The sequence below is a fragment of the Platichthys flesus genome, chromosome 9, assembly GCF_949316205.1.
Source record: "Platichthys flesus chromosome 9, fPlaFle2.1, whole genome shotgun sequence".
NCBI lineage: Eukaryota > Metazoa > Chordata > Actinopteri > Pleuronectiformes > Pleuronectidae > Platichthys > Platichthys flesus.
The window spans coordinates 17,043,066-17,064,425 of record NC_084953.1 but is presented as its reverse complement, the minus strand read 5'-3'; the positions used below and the strand labels follow the sequence as shown (position 1 = coordinate 17,064,425).

The window sequence follows — 21,360 nt, the reverse complement described above, 5'->3', positions numbered from 1 at the left end:
ATGCGTGATATGGCGTGATGTGTCGTGACCACGCTGTACAGCCGCCATGTGTGATCGGTGCTAATGGTGAGCTGTCGTGTCGAAGCAGCAGCAGCTGTAGCAGCTACACTTACAGGCCTGCCGCTGTCTAATTGATGGATCATTCTGTTCTTAATTTGACCTCCTAAGGCTGGTAATGCCAGGCTGTTCCTCACCATGTACAAGCTCTTACTGTGCTATTATACCCTTTGGGGTGGGAAAAGTACAGCTTCTCCCCACTGAAGAACTTGTACAATCCTTTCTAAACAAATATATACAGTTTCTGTCTGAGCCTTGTAAACCTCTGAACCTTTTTGTCTCTGTGTGATAATGACGTAGATTTAGGAGCCGTCGACGTGCCCCATGGGCCCTGACGCCACTGTCAGGTCTGGGGACTATGCATGACAGAGAGAGAGAGCGAGAGCGAGACTGAGGGAGAGATAGAGAGAGAGAGAGAGAGAGAGAGAGAGAGAGAGAGACTCCCGTCCAACCACGCAGAGAGAAGAATGAACTCTGTCACTCAGTCAATTCATTCAAAATGCCAATGTGTAATTGATTGTGCATCTCTTGCCCTGCGGTGCTGCTCACCATCTGATCAATATCATCATTATCCTAATTATGCTGTGGGTGAGCTCTCGGGCCCTATTAAGAGAGATATGCTGGCACTTGGGGGGGGGGGGGGGGGGGGGGGGGGGGGGAGAGAGAGAGAGAGAGACGAGGGGACGCTGCTCTCGCCTGCTGAGAGCAGCTGGAGAAGCTTGGCAGCGGGAGAGGGCACGACCTGGCAGGGACCACTGCGACACGGCGATGGATTTTTTTTTTTACAACTGCTGTCAGCCTCATTTGTATATTTTATTAAGCAGTTACAGATGCTGTGCTGTTTTACTGCAACGTACCCAGCTCAGCCGGGTGGGGCTTTTACCACAGCGCTTTACGGTCAGATTATCTGTAATATCAAGGTTTTAATGACGACAGCGGACGACTCTTGTCTCTATTATGGGATTGTGATGTGCCGATTGGGGAAACAGAGGGGGCAGCGTTACATGTTCACTTTGAGGGGGGCTGTTATTGTGTCGCTTTTGGCACTGCAGGACTACTTTCTCCTCCTTCCTCTGACACAATAACGCCGACAGATAAGACCTCCGAGATGAAACGCTGGATGCGGATGGAGCGATGAGTGGAATGTACCTGAACATGCCCGAAACAATTTCTAACCCACATATTCTACGCCACTAAAATAGTATAGCTTTATTTTTTATACTTTTTTTCTGTTTTGCTTTAATATTCTCAAACCCAGTAGCTATAAATGCAAAAGGAAATGAAACAAAAAAAAACATTTCCTCTTTTTTTTTTCAACCTGAAGCTAGTATTTCTTCTTAAGTTAACTTTTTAATATTATTAGTAGTAGTTTGTAGTATTAGTATCATCAATACTATATATTACTGTTCAGAACAATAAAAATGTTTGGTCCTTTGGTCCCTTAGGGGTGAAAGATTTGCAGTTCTACTGTTGCTAATGGAAACCTCAGTGACCTCCAAGAGTCATAGTTCTGCGCTTGCTGAGAGAGACAGTGAGAGAATAAGAGAAAGAGGGAAATAGAAAGAAAGTCTGTCAGTGGACGTATAGAACAGCTTCTTTTTTCCACTGTTTTTCTTGATCTTCAAGTTTTAACCCTCATTTGTCCAGTACAGTAAAAGCCACAAGCGCCTCTTTCCTTAGATATATGTGTATATAATATGTATATAGAAATCTATTTGTTGTTGCTGCTTTTTTGTTTGTTAGTTTGTTGCTTAATTAACAATTCAAGTCTCAACAAGAAAAAAGTTCTGTTGTTCAGTCTCATTACATCTTTTTTCAGTGTTTTTTTTTCTTTTCGTCGATCTTGCACTGTGCCATCTGTTACTGTAAAGTCCCCCGGCGAAGCGCCTCCTCCTCCTCTTTTCACGTCTTCTTTTTCTGCCGTAACCTATATCTTCATAAGTAAATGCTGATATGTCTTCAAAAATTCCGTATGTGTTGATTTTTTTTAAAACATATTTTGCTGTCAAAGGAAAAAAAAGTTGAACTCCTCCGAGACATCTTCAAGTGTCCTCTAAAACCTGCAAAAGAGAAAGAAAAAAGGCAATTTCAGATCTCACTGCTCATTAAACTGTCATTGGACAGATCCATGTCCTTAAACTTTGGATAGTTCAATATGGCTCTATTACAACAGCGTAATGGTCTGGAGAGAGCTAACCCACACTGGCACAACAATCAATCTTTGTCAATCACCACCATGACAGATTTTCCCATAATTAATATGCCTGCTGTGCTGCATATGAAATCAACTCTTATAGCTCCTATAGTATCCGCAGACTCTACAGCTCGGGGGTTTAATCTTTATATGTATTTATCATACAGGATATTTAGTTGTTGCAGTATCTAAGATTAGCAGAGCACTAGGAAGAGTGTATCTTTGACAGATGCAGATAATAACATGACAATAAATGTGAATATGTTGGTTGACTTTTAATTGATTTGAAAATTAAATATAGTTTGCATGATCCCATTTCCTTGTGTTTTCTATCTACTATCACAACCACATACAGTATATGTAAAGTTCTCATATATTTTATATAATTAAGGAAAAAAAATGTTTGGATTTTCAAGGCCACACGATCATTAATATGTCAGATGTTCATATCCAGACTGTATTTCAAGGGAAACATAATTTCTCAATGAGATAGGAAAGTGATTAAAAAGAATTCTGGCTCTGGATCCACATCAAACTTTAACAGCCTCCTCCCTGGACCGTGCTCCAACTTCGGTGAAAATCAATTTAGTACTTGTTGTGTCACCCTGCTGCTAAACAAACAAACAAACCAACAAACAACCTCCCTGGCAGAAGTAAAAGCTGTAGCTCCTCGGGCCATCACAAGCAGTGGAAAGTACAAAGCTTGGCCTCCAACAAGCCAGGGAAAGTCAACAGACACTCTTTAAACCAGCTGAGGAACCAAATCCTGAAGCACTGATGCTGTACTGACACTCACCTGTGCTGCTGCAATGAATACTGAAGGTAGGCTGTGTCAGTAAGGGCGGCTGGCATCCTTCGGTCTCTTTAGCTGAACTTTCAACCTCTTCATCCCGATCTGAAAGCCATTCATCGCTTGAATAGCTGCCTGTGCACTAGCAGGGTTGTCGAAGCTCACGAAACCTGTGAAGAGACACAAAATAATTCACTTTAATGAGAGTAACGTAATTATGAGTATCCAAATTATGACTAAAGTGACACATTTTATTTAATTGTTAAAAGATGAGATTTTTTGCAAAATAGGTTTTTATCATCATGGTCTACGTGTCTGTCTCCTGAAGGAATCTAGATGGCGCTGTTGAGACAGGCTGGGCTGTAGAGAATTCTCAGAGACTGTGACAAGTTGCTTTAAATTTGTTTTAAAAACAAATCTTTCCAGTGTGTTGGTTAAAAGCGTTCAGTTTTATCCACCGTGTAAACAAAAGTGTTAGAAATGGATTTCTGCTTCTTGCTGCACGCCCTCTCATTAAGTTCCAGCTAAAATAACAGAGGGTGGTGGGACTCTAAGTGCAACATGTGTGAGGAGGTTACTGTCTAAAAGCATCACTGTCTGAACGCTGTCTCCTGGCTGACAGCTTTTGTCTGGAAGAGATGTAATATCAAACTGCTCCGTGATCCCTCTGAGAGGTAGAGAAAAACAGAGGCCGAATCTTAAAGGTAAGACAGAAGCCAATTCATTCTAGTAAAATGCTGCTTTTGTAATGAATAGACAGAGTGAAATAGGAAATGTATTGATAAAAGCAGAGAGTCTATATTTCATCTTTCAACATCTGTAATTGTTAAATTTGACTGGTTCTCTTTTGCATGTGGTTTCTGTAAAAGTGCTTGATAGCACAGACCAAGCGGTGTAGTGACCACGTCATCCCTCTAAATAACTGCTCTTTGTTTTATTCATATCCTCATCAGGATATCTTTTTAAACCCGTAGGAAGCTTAATATACATAAATGAATGAAAGTAGTTCAAGCAAAACAAGAGCAAACACAGTTCACCGTGAGGAGACACGGAAACCCCTCAGAGCGTTTCCCCAAAATCCCCCCCCCCCCCCCCCCCCAAAAAAAAAAAAACCATGCTGAACATCCTGTTTCCATCATGTGTAAAAATAAAGCCTTGAGAATCCAGTGACCAGAAACTGCAGTGGAGTGTGTCTCCGCTTGATGCGCTCCCCTGTGTCTGTGGTGTCATTAGGAGAAGTCGATGACCCACGAAAAGCAGAAAACATGAGTCTCCCCACGTCCACAGCCACCTGGGGAAGATGTCTGGCTGGCCTGCTTGGCTCGGAGTCGGCCCATTAGGGTGAAGCCAGGGCGGCTTGGAGAGGGGCTGAGCGTAAGTCTGAAGAATGTACAGAGGCAGGGAAAAGGAGGTGACCCCCTAACCCACCATCGGGTTAACACATTCGAGCTGGGGAGCAGAGATGAGATGGAGAGGTGATGCAAGCTTACAGCTCTAAGCCCTCAGCTCAGTCCTGTCACACATTACAAGTGTGCTTCCTCTCTTTCTCTGTGATTCCCAGTCTTTTGCACACCATCAATCCACGTTTATCCTCTCTTCCTCTTTTCTAGATTAATTACACCAGTGTACTACCTCCTTCCCCAGGCCGAACATTATGTTGTAAATGCATAGTGTATAAGTCAATACTGCAAATAGCTTTTCTTTCATGAATTTATATGTTATTAAGTCCCCCCAGGGATTCAGGATCACCGATCAATTCTGCCCAGGGTTCTGTGGCTCCCTGAAGTGAAAACAAATGCTGATCCATAATTGTCCTTTGCCTTCCTTTCCCCCTGACGTCCCTGCCTGCCTGCTCAAACTTTCTATAAGCCCTGCAGCTTCCTGCTGTGTGGAGGCTGACAGAGCTAAATGGGACAGGGCGGTGTGGCGGTGTGTAAATCAGCCTCCGCAGTGAGGCTATTGACAGATATTGGGGTTACAGAACGGTAATGTTGATGCTGATACAGCACCTCAAGGTTTCCAGGTCACACAGCTGCCAAACAGAAACAAGGACACGGACTGTGATCGACTGCATCATGGCGAGTTTGGCTACAATGTACTCAGCATATTTTTTCCCGCGGTGCTGATACCAAAAAACAACTGTCATCAAGATGCAAATTTAGGTCAGTCAGTCAGGGCTCTGACACATGCACACTCACACACACACGCAAATGCACACACGGATGCACATGCACACACACACACACGCACACACACACACAAAAATAGTTTTTGCAGTCTCAGTCTGATCTTTTGTAGTTCAATTATATGTAAAATATATAAAGGCACATTGCTGATTTTCCCGTTTGTCTCTCTAGAGATTAGTGCCCCTGGACCTGCCATCATTTTATATTTATGTATAATGCAAAAAAAAACATGAGTATACACTAAGAAAAAAATATTTAAAAGCTTTTTCCAGTGAAAATGTTCACAAGTCGTAAAAGTCAGTTAGAAAGTTAGAGAATAACACACCGAAACACTTGCTCTGGTTGGTTGCCCTATCCATGAAGACCTTAGAGGAGATGACGGAGCCGAAGGGCAAAAACATCTGCATGAGTTCATTGTCTCCAAACTCTTGTGGCAGGTGGTAGATGAACAGGTTACAGCCCTCGGGACCTGAGAACAGACAGAGAGAGACAGAGAGAGAGAGAGAGAAAGAGAGAGAGAAAGAGAGAAAGAGTGAGAGAGAGAGATAGACAGGAGAGATATACAGAGAGACAGAGAGACAGAGAATAAAATTAAATGAAGAGAAAAGAAGCAGATCTCAAGGATGTCTGTGACATTGTCAGTGATAACAAATGACTGTTCTTGAACACACAAGAATGAAGAGAAAAGTTTCATCTTGCTGTCACTGTGTGGATATTCACAAGGAATTTAAGATTTCTATTTACAATTAGCCAGATATTTCAGATTAAATGTGGATATGAATGTCTTTTTAAAATAAGAATACATGTATTTGTCCATCGCCCCACTGAGCCAATGGTGACAAATTCCATGTGGATGATGAGCAAAACTAAAAGATTCATTGTTTCATATATTGCCTTCAATCATATGTAGTTGTAGTTGCCTCCATCAAGGAGGTTATTTGTCATCTGTGTTTGTTTGTTTGTTAGCAAGATTAAACAAAACCGACTCTACTGAATTCCATTACATCTTGTGGATGTGCGGGACATGACCCACAGAGCAACCCAATGACTTTTGGTGCATTTCAGGATCAGGGGATGGAACCAGAACATTTTGTTCTCACTTTCTTTAAAATTGTGCGTTTTTCTCATTTCATTTATTTCTTAGAGAATAATTCATGGATCTTGATGACACAAATCTGACATAAGAGTACTGATATTTATGAGTTTGTACAATTTGGGGCAGATCTAAATAAAAATCTCCATCTAGTGAATTTAAATGTGGGCCTTGGCAGAGGTATGAACTCTATTGTGACACTGTAGTTATAAAATATTATTCATTCATTTTATCTATCTGGGCTACACTGCTATTTTCTGTCAGCTAATAATTTGATGATACAAGCTTTTATTACTGCTTATGAAAAGAAGCATGGGCAATTGCAGATAATGTATAACCTAATTTCAAGATACATACTGTATATACATTATGTTGTAATAACATTATTCTTTCATCCTTATGCTTTATGGCCTAAAATGAGATGTGAAGTGCGTTCAGTAATACTGTTCTCTCAGCCGCTCCTCTTTATTTATCTATTAGAGAGAATGAGATGTGTACGGCGTTAAAGTAATAGTCCTCTCTCAGCCCCACATCCTTTGTGCATGTATTTCACAGAATGAGGTGAGTGTTCAATGTAGAGGCAATAGTGGTCCGCCATACTCATCTTCTTTATATATACATTACACAGGATGAGATGTATGAAGTGCAAAAGTAATAATGTTCTCTCACCCTCACCTTCTCTCTGCTGCTGCTGCTGGATGACCTGGGGTTGTTGGGGCAGTGTCTGGCCAATGGGAGTCAGTGTGGTGGTCGGGTAGATCGCTGCGTAGAGGTGGCGAGAGGGAGAGAGACAAGGGGGAGGGAGAATCGGGGGGGGAGAGAGCACAGTGTCAAGGATGCTTGAGGTCGATCACACACATAACATGTAATCAAAGTCACTGTGATGTTATGGTCTAAGGGCAGTGTCCAACAATATCTACAGTCTCACACTGTACACGTAGCACAGTTTACAGTGCACAGAGTGTTCCTGCCTCTCACCTGTGTATTGCTGTACTCCGGTGAAGGCTTGCTGGAGGGTGTCCGCAGCGGTGGGGCTCTGGGTGGAGTAGGGCGGCAGGCCATTGGTGTACATGGCCTCCACGGCAGGATGTCCGTTGGGCTGATGGGGGATGCCGGTGAATCCGTTGACGAGGGGCGTGACGAGGCTGGGCACGGCGGAGGTGGTGATGTTGGCTGGTGGAGAACTGAGGCCTGCAGGGGCGGGGGGAAAAAAGGTCTCCTGTTATCGGATCAGGAGGGTTCCATCTGCGTGGCTCTACATGATGCTGTTATAATCTGTTCAGACATAGACAAAGTGTCCACATTGAAATGCTTTCCCACTGCAAACAGAAACTAAAGACTTGCACACACACACTCGCACAGCAGATAAAATACAACGCACGCACAAGGCTTGTGACCCGAAGCTCCCATGCATCTCCTCTCTAATGCAAGGACACGGCTGTGACGCGAGTCTGTCACATATCTGCCATTTGCTGTGACACATCCTGCAGGATAGCTGGGAAGTCAACCTGTGAAAAATGAGCCTGTCTGTAGTGTTTGTGCGATACCCTGCTGGCTCCCACTGCTCAAGATGATGAAACCACCATGCAACTTCCGAGAGGGAGGTGAAAAAAATAGAAGATCTGGACTAGATAGCAGGGGATTACAGATGGAGATTTGCTTCAATAAGCAGGTAGGAAAAACACAAAGATGCCTCTTACTTTTATACATCATAAAAAGACAAAATAACAACAGTTGGCAGTTTGACAAATGGGTGGGTCATAACATATATGGTACACGCCTGAAAGGCAGCAGCAGGAAGGTTCATGAGTGGAATCGAAATTGGATGCTCCCTGTCCTCTCTTGTTCAATGCATTTTAAAAGGACCCTCCTTATGAAAGTGTTTCCAATTATGCCGGGAACGTCAAAGTACCCATTTTGAGCAGAGTCTCACTGCGTGATGGTCTCTCTAAAACGGCTGCTCCGTGGCAAAGCATCCAAGCTTGTTGAAGTACGGCTCCCCTGAGGACCACCTCTCAATCTGGAAACCCTCGCCCTGATTGGACAGAAAGCCCAGGTTGTCACGGAAACCCTCCGGCATGCCATATCCCCACAATCTGGTGCCTCGGTAAAGAACCCCCTGTGAGAGGTGGTCCAGATAGGGTAAACAATCACAACCAGTATATACCCGTAACGTGTGCTGTAATGTATGCTAATATATCAGTAAATATGCTGCACATCACCACTCCGACCACTGAGTAATACCTCCTACATATCCATAAGGGAATGCTCCTCTCCTCTTCTCACCTCTCTCTTCCCCTCGTCCTCTCCCTGCCTCAGCGTTTAAGTTATGAGGAAGCTGACAGTCAGGCCGACTCCTGCGGTGAACAGGGGAATTGCCGGGGTCCAATGAGTGCTGTTGTGTCTTTTGCACTGGTTTCCTTTTTTCTTTCTTTCTTTCTTTTTTTTTTTAATCCTCCCCACGATTGCTTGTTTCCTGCGGAGCTGTGATGAATTAGACTGCAGCTTCAGCCCATTCTCCTACCAGGACCCAGGAGACTGCCGCTCCTATTCTGAGGACTAGAGACAGCTAGTCTGCTTGGGCCACACGCACTCTACTGTACCGCCAGATAATGCACCCTCTCCATCATCAGGCAAATTCATTTTCCGAGGCTTAGCGGTGCTGTGGGAGTGTGTGTCTACGTGTGTGTCGACGTTATAGCGGTGGTAGGAGTAGCGGAGGTAGTAGTAGGAGGTTGTGCAGACCCCGTACATGAAATTACATAAGGTCTGGGGTCAGCAGTTGGTCATGACATCTGTGGAAGAGGAGAACACGTGACGCTGGTTAAAGACTGGGACCACCGATTCATGTTGGGTTATCGAGCTGGAAATGTCACAGCAGGGGATAAGCATTAAGAATCATATGTGTAATAAAAACAAACATTGGTCTGAAACATTTCACACCTAATGACTTAACTAAAGCGAATGCTGAAAATGATCCCAGCAGCTGCTTTATACATGTGTGGGGTCAAAGGATGGGGTCAGCATACAAGGAAGAGACAATAAGCAACACCATGCCCAATAAAACAATGATTACATGAGGAAGAAGTTTATGTGGCCTAGTCATCATCTTTATCCTGGCTGCCACAATGGCCCAATATCCGACACGAGCAGACCCCTGAAAATTCTCCTCAGTTGAGATGGGGATGATTTCCTACTATCCTGAACTAGAAAATAACAAGACATTTTCATTTTATACCTCAGTGGACATATAGTTCTTGCATTGTGGGAAATTGTATTCATAGCCTGTTTACAATGCACACACAACAGTGCCAATATACATGAGGCTGTCCGCCTGCACTGTGTGTATTGGGCCAGTAATAATGACATGTTGTTCCTCACTCTGCCCTGGCTGAGTATGAGGCTACAGGACAGCGGATTACATATTCTATAGAGTGAGCACTTAACTATCACTTCTCAGCTCTTATTACTATAAAAAAGAAGTCAGCAATGCTAAATAATATGCATATGTGTGTGTCACATATGTTTATGTTATGCAAGAAAAACTGAATTCATATTCTCGTAGGATGCTTCTTAGAGGGGGGGGAAACTGTTGATTTGCTTCTTGCGATGATTGCTTTCGCCAAAGAAGTCTTCACATGCGACAGAAGTGTTTATTATGCTAATTATATATTCAAATCAAGGAGGAATGCTATACCCATACTGGTGAGTGCAGTCATTACGAGCACGACGACTGTCTTTCGCTGGAGCAAGTAATAAGCAGTCCAAACAGATGCTTTCATCTAACTGATTTAAAATGTCATGCATTTTGACTCAGAGAAAATGCCTGTCTGCTTGTGAAATGATGAATAATAAATCTGAATATGGGAAGGGAAGCTTTTTCAAAAGCAAGTTGAATATATATAAATAAAAAAAGGTGAAACTTTGAAATCTGTCTCTTAGATTACCGATAAATACTCGTTTGAGCAAATAAAATGTGACACCAAAAAATGATAAGTAATCAATGCAAATATTATTCTGTTTTAGGTAGAGGATCTTGTGGGAGCTATAAATTCCTTCTACTTAAAGTCACTGAGACCTGAAGCTGATGACATATGTAGCTGGAAGTTATCATACCTGTAATTTGATCAAATTCAATGCTTTATTAGAGTAGAATGGCCGCCTTAACCCATCTTAAATTGAACATCTATTCATCCGGGGTAGTTCTTTATGTCCAACATCCATGCACAAGTCCTGATTCAGTAACATGCACATTACTTTTAACTGTTTACTTTAGTTTTGAGTAAAGCAACACATCCTTGAATACATTTTGAAAATTATACCTTGTTCAATGACACTGTGTCCTACTTAACACAAGCATAGAAAATAAAGAGTCTCAACAGATTGTCTTATTTATTGTTTTGTTTTTTTTAGCGAGCAATTGGGGGGGTAATCAAATTTCAGCTGAGAATGTAGTTGTTTGCTAATGATACAACTCAGTCCAGCCAAGTTACATCCCTGCATTTAGTGTTAAGTTACCAGGGCAAATGGAGAAATATCATTATTACCCTTAACATCTAAAGTCAGGTCTCTAGGATCTGTTTAGAACCAGTGTGGTTCTAAACATGCAACCACACTGACTTGAGCCACAATCTATAAAGCACACGTATGCAGTATCTCTGTGTGCCCATCAATACTCACCTGCTTCACAAGATTCCGAAGCAAACCCTAAAAACTGTTGGAGTGGATCAGGACAATGTTTGTTTTCCCTGCTGTTAAGGTTTTCTCTTGATGCGAACCCAATAGTAGACCTCCAAGCTATGTTCCCTCCACCATATGCCAGGCTCTGCTACTAGCCTATCGCTTCGTCTCCTTCCAATCTCAAGATTTCATTGGACAAAAGTTTCCTCTTAACTCTCGTTACAGTGCGGAAAAGCCTCTCCCAGAAATATGTGAGGGAGAGACAACACAAAGAAAATCTCAATCTATTTAAATAAAAAATACATTGCATTTCATGAGATACTCACAATAATTATAAAACATGTAATTTTCTTGTTTTAGTTGACATTAAAACTACCACCATATAAATACAGCCACTTTCCACATGGTCTTGTGCCGTCCGCTCCACTCCTGAGACAATGTACATGCAATGCACTGACCACACCACTGTTTCTGACTTTCACATCCCTGCACAGAGCAGATGGACGCGCCCGTGCTGCTCGTCGGAGCTCAGTTCTGCTCAGACGGACCAGATTTGGTCAGATCGAGGGCTGCAGCTGTGCTCTCTGACAGTAGCTTGCACGCAGCAGGGACAGGATACCTTTCACCGTCACAGAGCTGCTCCTTTCCCCTCCTGGGATTTGTAGAGATTCTGATGCAATAGGCCTAATTTAAACTGAAAGAGGGGGATTTGATATCTGAGAGACAATGGCTCTTTGTGCAACAGGACATGTCTTAAAGTTGATATCTTTACCCTTGGAGATGAATCTATTGTAAAATTCATTTTGGGAGGAGTCGAGTCTTAAAGAAACGGCAGTTAGAGATGAGCTGTAAGCCAGAGGTCACACCATCCATTAAAACACACAGGTGTTTCATCTGGCTCTCATGACACTCTCAGAGCTGTGTTTTCATTCAAGTAACTTGGATGTGACACTGTGCTGGAAATCAGCCTTCAACACGTGTTTGTTGTACAATTAGACATTAAATACACAGTGTGTGTATAACATGTATGACGCATCATCCATGGAGGACAGGTGCACATACTGAGAGAGATCACTATGTCGAACAGCTCATTAGTTTCATGGCGTTTGTCACAATGGAAGACTTCCACATCAATCATTTGCCTCCAGCGAGGATGTTAGAACACATCCATGTGTCTGTGAGTGGGTTGTCTCTAGATGTGGAGCGTCTGCAGTGTATTTTGTGTTATATGTGCTGTTGCGTGTACGTCTTTAGTGAAGAGTAGCACAGAGCAACAGAACATTAGAGTGGCTTTGATTACACACTTCTCAAATCCTAACAAAGCATCTTTGACACTCCGTGTTCCTCACCCCACACACACTCAGCGGGATCTGCTGATCTCTTTCCGTTTCTCCCTCCCTCTCCTTTATCACCCTCTTTATCCCTCTGTCTCTCTCTCTTTCTGATAGTCTGTCTCTCTCTCTCTCCCTTGTTTTGTTCAACTTTTATTTCCTCAGCAGCGCTCAGGGAGCGGCACCTGGTGAACATTATTTTCAAAAAGCATCATCATGCATCATTGTAAGGATACATGCTCTAATCAGCTGAACCATCTGGCAAACGGCTTATGCACCATCAAGCTTAAATGCTTTGCATCTGTTGATCAAATGGATGTCTCATTGTTTTCAGAGTAACACCCTTAACCTCCAAACCTCTGTACCTCAGCTCGCTGTCACAAACAAGTCTTTATGCTGCAGAGGTTATACTGATCGTTTAAATAGGAGGATTAATGTCACACGTTTACCTCAGGACAGGAAGGTTCTTTCATCTATTAACCTGTGATTGGAGGTTTATGTTAATGCAGAGCACTATGTGTAATTTGGGAAGGCGGTAGTGTAGCTATCAGTGGCTAAACGTTCTTGTTTTGGGAAAGGGGACATTGGCCTTTCTACCTTTTATTTTATTCTTTGAATGCAGCTTACAAAATTTCAGATTTCAAAGATTTGTTTTGAGATCTAATTTGTTTGATGAGATAACTTAATGCATAAATCAAACCTCTGTCGGAGCAGAGCAGCATTCTGCTCCCACACCCTAAAAACAGATTCTGATATTACAATGAATTATTCCACTGATTCGTGGTAGACATCCTACAGTCTCTCAGTAGTGTCAGAGTCTCTTGGCCTACTTATACAGACAGCCTTGCCAGTAATGTTATGTATTCCTTCAATGAACTCTAAATAAGTCATAGCCACAAGTGTGAAGGAGAGAGTAAATATCTGTGTATACCAAAGCAGCAAGCCAGACTAGCACTCCTGCAGCTGCTGGCAGCTACAGTCAAATTAATGAATGAAGAAATGGGAAATAAAACATTTCATATTTATGACAGTAGTTGAAAATTCAAGGAAGCCATGCTTTCTCTCAAGGATTAATAATATATTACATTCAATAATAAAAGGTAATCATGTCCGAAACCAGATAAATGGCACCATTTCACACACATCAGATTCACAGGCTCACAGACGCTCCCTTCTCTATTTCCTCTTTCTGTCTCCGAATCACAGGCGTAAACATATTTTTCCATGCCGAAGCCAGGGCTGTGTGCATTGCCAACTGATTGCCTTAAATTTCCCCGCACAAGTTCTTCTGTTTGGCTTGAGCAGAATATAAAAAATCCTGAAATATTTACTTTCACTGATTTTGGCTTTCGAGAACAGTTTAGAATAGAGGAACAGGCAGAGCAAACAACGCAAAAAGACTGGAGGACACGACTCTCTCACACACACGTAGACCGAGTCCCTTGCAGAAAAGTTGCACTGTCTTTCATCAGCACTATTGTGTTGCAAAATACAGGTGTGCATGCTGAACACAAAGACGTGAATTGCCTTGCCGTCAGTGCTTCAGCCGTCAAAATAAGAGCTTCTCAGCAAGACTGAGCTCCTCTTTTAATCACTGGCTGATTGATTATGCTCTCCCAGAAGTGCACACTTTGCGCTGAAAACATCACTGGGAATATGTGACAAATGATTCTTCTCTTGATGTATTGCCCTGTGTTGAGAATTTTACATTGAACACGTACAGCACGCGAGCCCACTGGTGGGGTCTGTCACTTTTGGTTTTACATCCATATTTGGCTTCAGGTTGAGACATGCTCGATTAAAACTGTTCTGTATGTTCGAATACAGCGGTTAGACAGGGCTGAACAGGCATTTTACCATAAAACTTTCCTGTTTTGTGTCTACGGATGGACAAGTGAACAGAATACCATTATAAGATATTGTTTTCTTCCCCAAAGAAACCACAACGCAGAGAGAATCCGAGTTAGCAGCGAGATGCTGGTTTCCTGCGACGGCTAGAAAGAAATGTTAAAATGGGCCCTGTTGCACTGATGGCGGTTCTCTCCCTTTCTCTCCCACACACTGATTGGTCTAAAGTTACCAAAGTCATCACCTTAAAAACTCAATACTGCAGTGTAGACAAAGTAGGTGAGCGGAGCACAACAAAGACTTGGATACTGTATTATTTATTTCAGCTCATGCTTTTGTTGAGTGGAGAATCTTGAAGTTTTCCTCTGTCTCAAGGAAAATGAAGCACTGCTGAGTAAGCAAATGTTATGCAGTGGGTAGGTATTTCAAAGTCTTTCTCTTTTCTCTGTAATGTATCTGCATAGGAGGTGTTTGTTATGGAAAACAAAACCAACCGCATGCAGATCATGCCCAAGTGCTTCAAAGCACAAGGTCAAAATACTACGGGGAAATTATTGCCTTATCTGTGAACTTACTTATTGATATTCCTCATTTGACTCCACCGAGATCCCCAAATATTTTTGGCATGCACAAACAACATAAACATGCAAATCCCACTGAATGTATTTTTTCATCTTAGTCTCTTTTTCTCGGGTGGAAATATTTTGGATTACCAGTAAGCAGGCACTCTTTCTTTTGGCCTTGCTGAAACTCCCACACGCAGCCACCCACACACACGCAAATATTATAGCTTGCCCTGTTCAAATATTAATACAGACATAATCAAAAACCGAATTTGACCCCCTACAGGAAAAGTACTGGAACGTACTGCTACACACATAAGATCTACACACTTACAGTAATAGATTAACACAACCAAGACCTTGCTCCTTGCAAAAAATAATACACACAAAAAACATGCACGCACAAAGGGGAGGATCAAAGGGAATAAAAGTGTGTGCTCACCCAGGGCGTGATGAAAGTCACCCGACACCGAGGTCATGGAAGTGGGTGGGAGGCTGTTGATGTTGAGCGCCCCCATCTGGTGGATCTGCGTGGCGGGATAAGCCACGCTGGGCGTGAGGTAACCTCCGTGGCTTGCTGCCATGATGGCTGCCTGCTGCTGCATGAGCTAAAGAAGAGGGACATGGAGCGGTGGGTGGAGGAGAGAGGGGTGCGATGTGGGTGCGAGAGAGAGCAGGAGGGGGAGCGGGGTGCAGAAAGAGGTGAGGGGAGGACAGATGGTAATGGAAAATATAGTAGGTTGGGAAGGAGTCGCACAAAGACGGGAGAAGGGAAGCGAGAGAAGAGAGGGAAATGTAGCAAGGGTAGAACAGAGGGAGGGATGTATGTTGTGGTTGATGGATGGATAGTGCATGGGAAGTACATAGAAAGTAGAGCAGAATAAAAGAAAGGGGAGAAAAAAGAAGCCTGTCAACCTATGTTTAGTGAATCTGTCTGTTCTCTCAGCTGGAAGGTTGTCACCGGCTACAGAAACAATTTAATAGCTGTCTGTTGGGCTCATACAAATCAAGGCACTGACATGTGCACATTATCTTTGTGCTTAGGGAACAGGCAAACTTCTCAATAGAGTTGAAATCACTTTTCCTTACAATTGTCAAACTTCACAACATTCTGTTGGTCTGCATAGAAATACCACAGTTGTCTCCCACTCTCTTCTGTTTTTCCCAGGACTCATTTTTAATTTTCTGATGTATTTGTAATGATTGGCGCTCGTAGCCTCGTGTTCATCCAAGCGTTTCAAATTTGCTTTGTTTTATGATTCAGCTGGAAAACCACTAGGCCTTTCTCTAGGCCACTTTTGCCAAAATAGACGGCATTTAGCAAACTGAATACATTTGGGGTTGGAACATCGTCACATGACCGCAGTCTTTGCCCTGACTGAAAAGCAGTTTTACAGACATTATTTTACCAAACAACATTGTTATTTGTGAGTACTGAAGAACTCCAATCTGTGATGAAATTACCCTTAAACCAGACACTGAGCTGTAAAAACAATATGTTTTAAAGATGGCAATTCTAATTCAAAGCCATGCTGCTAATACAGTATGTTGTGAGTCAGAAAGATTTCAGTGGCAGCCCCTGATTGGACAGTCCCACAAAGAGATAAAATCAATAGGATTCATTCACTCTGCATTTCTACTTATCGTGTAGTGAGAATTTTCCATCAAATGCAGCCCACAGTGTTTATTCATATGCATAAGACATGGCCCCATGCACCGCTGCACAGCACTGCACTCACACACATTCACACGCACAACAAGCATGGAGAGCGACGGAGACTATTTGAGTTTCTGCACTCAGCTTAAATTATCCCTGTGCAAACCTCCTGCTGAATGTCTAATTCAGAAGAAAATCCATCATTGTACAATGGCTTTTTGCAGCTGTTGAACCAATGGGTTTATTTGGGGAATCAATAATCTCTCGCTGGCAGTGTAGCTGCCCATCAGCCATGTAGACCTGCATAGCTGCTCTGTGTCAGGGGAGCTGCTGACGGCCACGGCCAGAGACTGACTTATATAAGCAGAAATCTAACTCCTCTGCCAAGGGCACTAATGCTAATGACGATACTGTGAGACAGTGGCCGTATAGAACACCACTCTGCTTGCATTTGCATGGCGACCCTACAACGAAAAAGCCAATTATTTTCGCTCAGTGGCCCTGTCAGGTAACCTGAAAGCGACTGTCCAACACTGGCATCTCATCAATTAGCCACATGCCAGACCATTGCTATCTATTAACGCCTTTTGTCATTTGCATAATTTTATCAACGTGACAAATGGGGATCATCCATTCCCTTCCACATAAGATGAATTGAGCCTTTAAGGGGGCATAGTTGCGACAGACAGCAAGGAAACAGGAAACCAAACAAAGGCAATGACATAAAAACAAACAAAGGGGTAAAGCACCTGGGGCTCCCTTGCTTTGGCGCTGCTGTGACTGCGCCCTTATTAAGATGTGAATAGGGCTGGACTTAAGGATGAAGGGTTGGACTGTGCTGGTGTTTTAGAGTAAATAGAATGTCACACCACTCATTGTGTTTTTGTCTTTTCTAGGCCTCTGCTCCCTCCTTTCAAAGAGGACTTCACACTAATAAGCCTCCAGTCTATTCAATGTGGCCTTGCATACTTATGGAGTGGAAGTGTATCCTAGTGACTTCAGAATAGCTGCCTCACTCCCAATGCATGTTCTCTATAATGCAAACCTTAATGCCACCCGCCAGATTGTCATGGATAACAACTCTGGCATCCGCTGATGCTTCGTTCCAAATTAAAATGCTGCAAATTGGGAACTCAAGCATGTAATTATGTTGGAGTGCAGTGGTTAATGCAATCTGCCTCTGATAAAAAATAAATACAGAACAAAAAGCAGAGTAATTATGTCCATTTTTACTTGTCGTACATATATATATGTTCTCCTCTTCTTTTTCAAAATTTCAAAGGCATTACATTCAAAAGCCATTCCCGCTTCTTTATCTATGCACTACCCAGCAGATAGCAAATGTCTCATGTGGAGAATGAGCTCAGCTGAGTCGTCATCATCACAGACGCAACCTTTCCTGCTTCCTCTTGAAAAAGAAAGAGGAGAGGGAAGAAAAAGCGAGGTAAAAAAACAAGAGGGGACAAAAGTGTAGAGCGCGAGATGAAAGGGAGCAAAAGAAAGTTGCCCGGGCTCCAGTAGCATTCATTTAGTGTCAGACATCTGCTTTTTTATTGCAACCTGATGGCATTACTCTCCCCTGGTGCCAGCAGGCAATCACCTCTTTATCACATGGCAATTATCTCTGTAGCGCTGCTCTGTGACTCGCTGACTCTCAGCTCTGTCACATGTGACCCCTTATAGCCCAACCAGCCGGGGACGGCTTTAGAGAGAGATGGAGGCAAAGACAGGGACAGAGAGAGAGAGAGAGAGAGAGAGAGAGAGAGAGAGAGAGAGAGAGAGAGAGAGAGAGAGAGAGAGAGAGAGTAGGTCACTGAGGTGAGCTAAAAGAAAGAAAAATGAAAACAGAGGGCCCTCATTTGTAACCGCCCCTCCATGCTAGAAGGTTGTATTTCCACGCAAACATTCAAAGATTGTTCATCTCTATTGAAAGTGTGTTCATTTAAGAATGTATAGACACATGCAGGGGCAGTCAAGAGTACCAGTGAGTGTGTGTGTGCGTTTGTGCAGTTTACTGTACAGCCAAGTGATGCAGTAATCTGTTCACATCATTTCTCATGTGGGCTGTGTTGCAAAAGGCTCCATTTCAAATGTGAGTGCCTCCAACAGGGGGAGATGTTTCCTAATGTGAGTTTACAGCCGTCATCTTCCCTCTCATCCACCCACACACTGTCACTATTAGCGCCGAGTTAAACCATTTTCTCTCCTCTCATTTATCCATCTTGCATGCAGCCTACAGCATCTTTTAGGGAGGCAAGAGGGGCACAGCACCGGATAAACTTCTCTCACTCTGACACAGCACGTAGGTCCTCCAACTTAAAGACACCAAGCAAAGCCAAAATGGCTGTCTTCACACGGAGAGAGGAGAAGTGCCTTGAATCAAATCTAACCGTGCACAAATACAATGTTTGTGTCTTAAAGAGGAAATCTGAAAGGTAATAAAATCTGGGTTTATTACTTGGCATTCATGGGAGAGCTACAGTATTATCACTCACCACAAACACCGATATGAAACATGGAATCACGCTCGCTCGCTCTCCTCCGGCTTGTGTTTTATGAAATCACCTTTTTGCAAATAGGATGTATGCTGTCAGAGCACGCCAGTGTCTGTGTCTATCGCGAAAATGACACATTTCTCATTTTTGGCATATGTTGTCAGTGTTGCACCCCTCCAATTTGTGTTCATAGCCCCCCCCCTCCTTCTCCTAAAATCCAATTTACTGGCTGTCAGCTCAACTCTATAATCCTATCCACTGCTGTGGTGGAGAGGTAGCTCTTTGAATTTACCATTTACTGTACTCTCTGGATATAGCTATATATACACCATCTCTCCCCAAGTCTGTATTCTATACCATGCCAACTCCTCTTCTCTTGGCCGGTGGATATGAAGAGTAGGCGAACATGTAGTGTGTCTTTGGAGATAAAGTCCTTTTTCTGTCACTGCAGGTTTTTTCGTCTTGGGGGAATATGTGTAGTTTATCTTGGCGTACAGAAACATTCATAGTATCACTTCAGCACATTCCTGGTGGCTACAGGGGAATCAAGGCGGCGCACCATGTGCATGCAGCCAGTGCCAATGACTGGAGCGTAATCAGAACCGCTGCACAAGCTGGACACCCACATTAAAGATAACTAATAATGCCATTTATTCCACATTATTACGTATCTAGTGGACCAAACTACTGTTTTGGATCATTAAATAAGTCTTTTGCTAAATACGAAAACAAGACCCTTGCTGATAATCCATTACTGCCTCTTGCGCTCTCATTACTTTATCAAAGTTGGAGCAAGTTTATCTCCAAGGTTGCCTCAGAGATGCTTGCTTTATTCATTATTATATCCAGGTACATGGATTCATAATACTAATGCAAGGGAAATTTCACCTTCACTAACATCATTCATTCAGACACATGCAGCTTTGTGTCGAGAAACCACATACAATTTCTCCTCTACATTTAATGGTAATTGATTCTCTCTAATGTTGAAGTATCCCCCGTGCCCTTGTTACCTTCACTCAGAACTCAATTTCCTAGCATCATCTTGCTCTTTGTCATATTATATGTTTATATAAGACAGACAGAAGGGAGAAAGAGAGAGAGGGAGAGAGGAAGAACATTTGCTGCGCGCCATTTGTGCGTGTGTGTACGTTCTTGTGCGCGTCTGTATGAGTCGACACGGGTCTCTGCCACAGTAAATAAGAGTCATGGCCAACCTGAGCGGGGGGTACAATGGTCTCCCCGCAGACCACCACTGCCTCCGACAACCTTAAACATTTGCATTTCTCCACATTTCCTGCAAACGGGCAGCATTTCATGAATGGTAATGAAGGTGGGAGTTTTACTGTAGAGAGCAAAAGAGATGGCCTCGCAATTACTCTGGGATGGTCAATTTGCACATTGCACACTGGGTCCCATGGCTGTGATATGAAAATGAGGGGAAAGGATAAGCCCCCCAGACCTCGGTAACGTCAACAATTAATCCTGACATTTAGGAGCAGAAAAAAACATTAAACTTTTACACACAAATAAGAAGATGGAAAAATAAAACTATAAATACGGTTTATGTGTATTTATGCAGTGTGTTTTGACAGAGGCCCAGGTTTTCATCTCCATGCTGGATGGAAAGCTTTTCTTAAATTCAGTTTTTCCTGCTTTCGAGTGGGTTGTGCATGTGTGTGTGGATTGCTTCCGCATGTGTGTGCTCTGCCTCAGTGGGGAAGAAGAAAGTTGGTGTGCAGATGCATTGCCCGTGGAGTACTGAGTCAACTGTGGCCCCTTAAACATCTCATGGGTCCAGGGGGTAGGAGGGGGAGGGTAGAGAATCAGTGCGATAGAGGGCAAAGGGGGGTGGGCCAATGGTGAGAGCGGCTGCATAGGCTGTCTGAACTCATCAAAGAGACGGGGGTCTGCTGTGTGTATGGTGCCATGCCCTGAGGGGGAGGGGGTACAGTAGACGGGGGCGGGAGGGCAGTGGGAAGCTGATGAAGGGGTTGGAGGGTACATGCTAACTACTGTAAATGTGTGTTTGCCTACGAGTTGAGCGAGTGTAATGGCATGGCAGCGCTGCTTAAGAGCAGAGGAGTACAGAGCGCTGCTGATGATAGTTTGGAAAAGCTCATTTTCACTTATGATAATATCTACCTATTACATGTCGAGGGAAAAGATTTGCCCATAAAAACTTAGTGTGCACTGGAATAATAACTGGAAAACTTTTAAACTGCAGGTTTCAGAGGCAGATTTCACATTTAATTATCTGATGCTTATTTGGACCCCATCAGATCAAAGCTCAGGTATAAAAATGTGTGTGTTAATCCCACGTGTGATGTGGGTTCTGACACACGCAACACTGATCACTGATCAGCTCATTGAGGATTACACTTCAAAAATGTTGGCATTCATTTACATTCCTTCTTTAGTGCGGTCGATGAGTTGGGTGTTTGTTTCCACCGCTCCCGAGTTGGA

At 43.1% G+C, this 21,360-nt stretch overlaps 1 protein-coding gene across 1 annotated transcript in view; it reads right to left on the bottom strand.

Annotated features, from left to right (window-relative positions):
- Positions 1–723: 723 nt before the first annotated feature.
- celf5a (cugbp, Elav-like family member 5a) overlaps positions 724–21,360 on the bottom strand; it is a 179,076-nt gene continuing 158,439 nt past the window's right edge. Inside the window, exons 7-12 of the mRNA XM_062396252.1 lie at positions 15,185–15,350; positions 7,299–7,511; positions 6,996–7,082; positions 5,553–5,696; positions 3,048–3,211; positions 724–2,117 (exon numbers count right to left, since the gene is read on the bottom strand). Of these exons, the coding sequence (XP_062252236.1) occupies positions 3,084–3,211; positions 5,553–5,696; positions 6,996–7,082; positions 7,299–7,511; positions 15,185–15,350 (738 nt within the window). The 3' untranslated portion in view covers positions 724–2,117; positions 3,048–3,083. The remainder of the gene's footprint in view (positions 2,118–3,047; positions 3,212–5,552; positions 5,697–6,995; positions 7,083–7,298; positions 7,512–15,184; positions 15,351–21,360) is intronic.